General features: G+C 36.1%; 1 protein-coding gene across 1 annotated transcript in view; it reads right to left on the bottom strand.

Annotated features, from left to right (window-relative positions):
• LOC101846892 (glutamate receptor ionotropic, NMDA 3A-like) overlaps positions 1-1,437 on the bottom strand; it is a 58,875-nt gene that overhangs the window by 2,052 nt on the left and 55,386 nt on the right. The window contains exon 4 of the mRNA XM_035970950.1: positions 69-212. Coding sequence (XP_035826843.1) covers positions 69-212 — 144 coding nt within the window. The remainder of the gene's footprint in view (positions 1-68; positions 213-1,437) is intronic.

Here is a 1,437-nt window from a genome sequence, read left to right as displayed (position 1 = left end):
AAGAGAGAGAGAGAGAGAGAGAGAGAGAGAGAGAGAGAGAGAGAGAGAGAGAGAGAGAGACCACGTACCTGAGACTTGAACTTGTTGGTGAGGTTGAGGCATGGTGTATCGCTGAGGCAGGCTCCGTAGTCCTGGTGAGGTGCTTCTGTCATGACAAACGGCTGGACGGGGTTGGTCACTACACGGTACCGCTTCTTGCCCTCTGTCTCCGCCTGTTGGGAGGATGGAAGGAAGGAAGGAAGGAATGAAGGAAGGAATGAAGGAATGAAGGAATAAACGAATGAAAGAATGAAGGAATGAAGGAAGGATTGAAGGAATGAAGGAAGGAAGGAATGAAGGAATGAAGGAATGAAGGAAAAAAGATGAAGGAAGGAAGGAATGAATGATGGAAGGAAAGTAGGAATGACCTAAGGAAAGAAGGACAGAAGGAAGGAAGAAATGAAGGAATGAATGATGAAAGGAAGGAAGAGATGTATAGGTTTATTTCAAATGCAGTTCTGAATAATTCCATATAAGATATGTCGTGTGGTTTTTTTCTGTTTGTGAATGCATCTTGTCCATTTTCAGGATTATTTTAAAAAATAGTTTTTCAATATTGGATGTTATGATTCATATGTACAAAATGTGTGGAATGTATGTAAATAACTGCAAATTTTTCAATATTTTTCAGTTCTATATGTGAGGCATCGTGGTGAAATAAGGCACTCTTCAAAATAATTAAATCAAAGAAATCGGCATTTGAAAAAAAAAAAAACACTTTTGGCCAATGAGCAATTATTTTCAATTTTGTTTTTTGGCTCAATGCCTTTTATGTTCATTTAAAAACATTTTTATGCGGATTTTACAGAAACACATTGATTAAAAGCACAAAAAACGAACTTTTTCGGTTTTCAAGAACTCTCAGGCTATGAAAGTTACCACACTTTGGCGGCCATTTTCTCGTTAATTCTACCGCTGAAACCAGGCGACCAAACCTCCTTCAATTTCAAATATCTCGACTTCTATTCAAGATATACGGGTATTTTTTTCCACCGAAAGGAAGACAACTTAACAAGCTTTTAGATGATACCAATAACGCCACATGCCCAAAATTAAACAAGCGCCTCGTTCCATCGTGTCGTGACAAATATTTATTTATGGTTATTTTGATGCATCATTTGAATATGGGCAAATACATTCTTTTAGTTTCACCAAAGATGATTAAGTTTGCACTTTCAAATTTTATCCGCATCCAAAAAAATTGTGTAGCATAATCACCCATAACAGGAACCAAAGTTGAAAAATACACAAATAAACATTACAGATGTATTCTACAAATACTGACAATTTCAGTGTATAACATTATCATGATATTAATTTGAATTTGTGGCCCCAAGACCTTTGATAGATAGATAGATAGATAGATAGATAGATAGATAGATAGATAGATAGATAGAT

Source organism: Aplysia californica, unplaced genomic scaffold (genome assembly GCF_000002075.1).
Source record: "Aplysia californica isolate F4 #8 unplaced genomic scaffold, AplCal3.0 scaffold00348, whole genome shotgun sequence".
NCBI classification, from domain to species: Eukaryota; Metazoa; Mollusca; class Gastropoda; order Aplysiida; family Aplysiidae; genus Aplysia; species Aplysia californica.
Note: the sequence above shows the minus strand (reverse complement) of the source record. Positions and strands in the feature narration are given on the sequence as shown.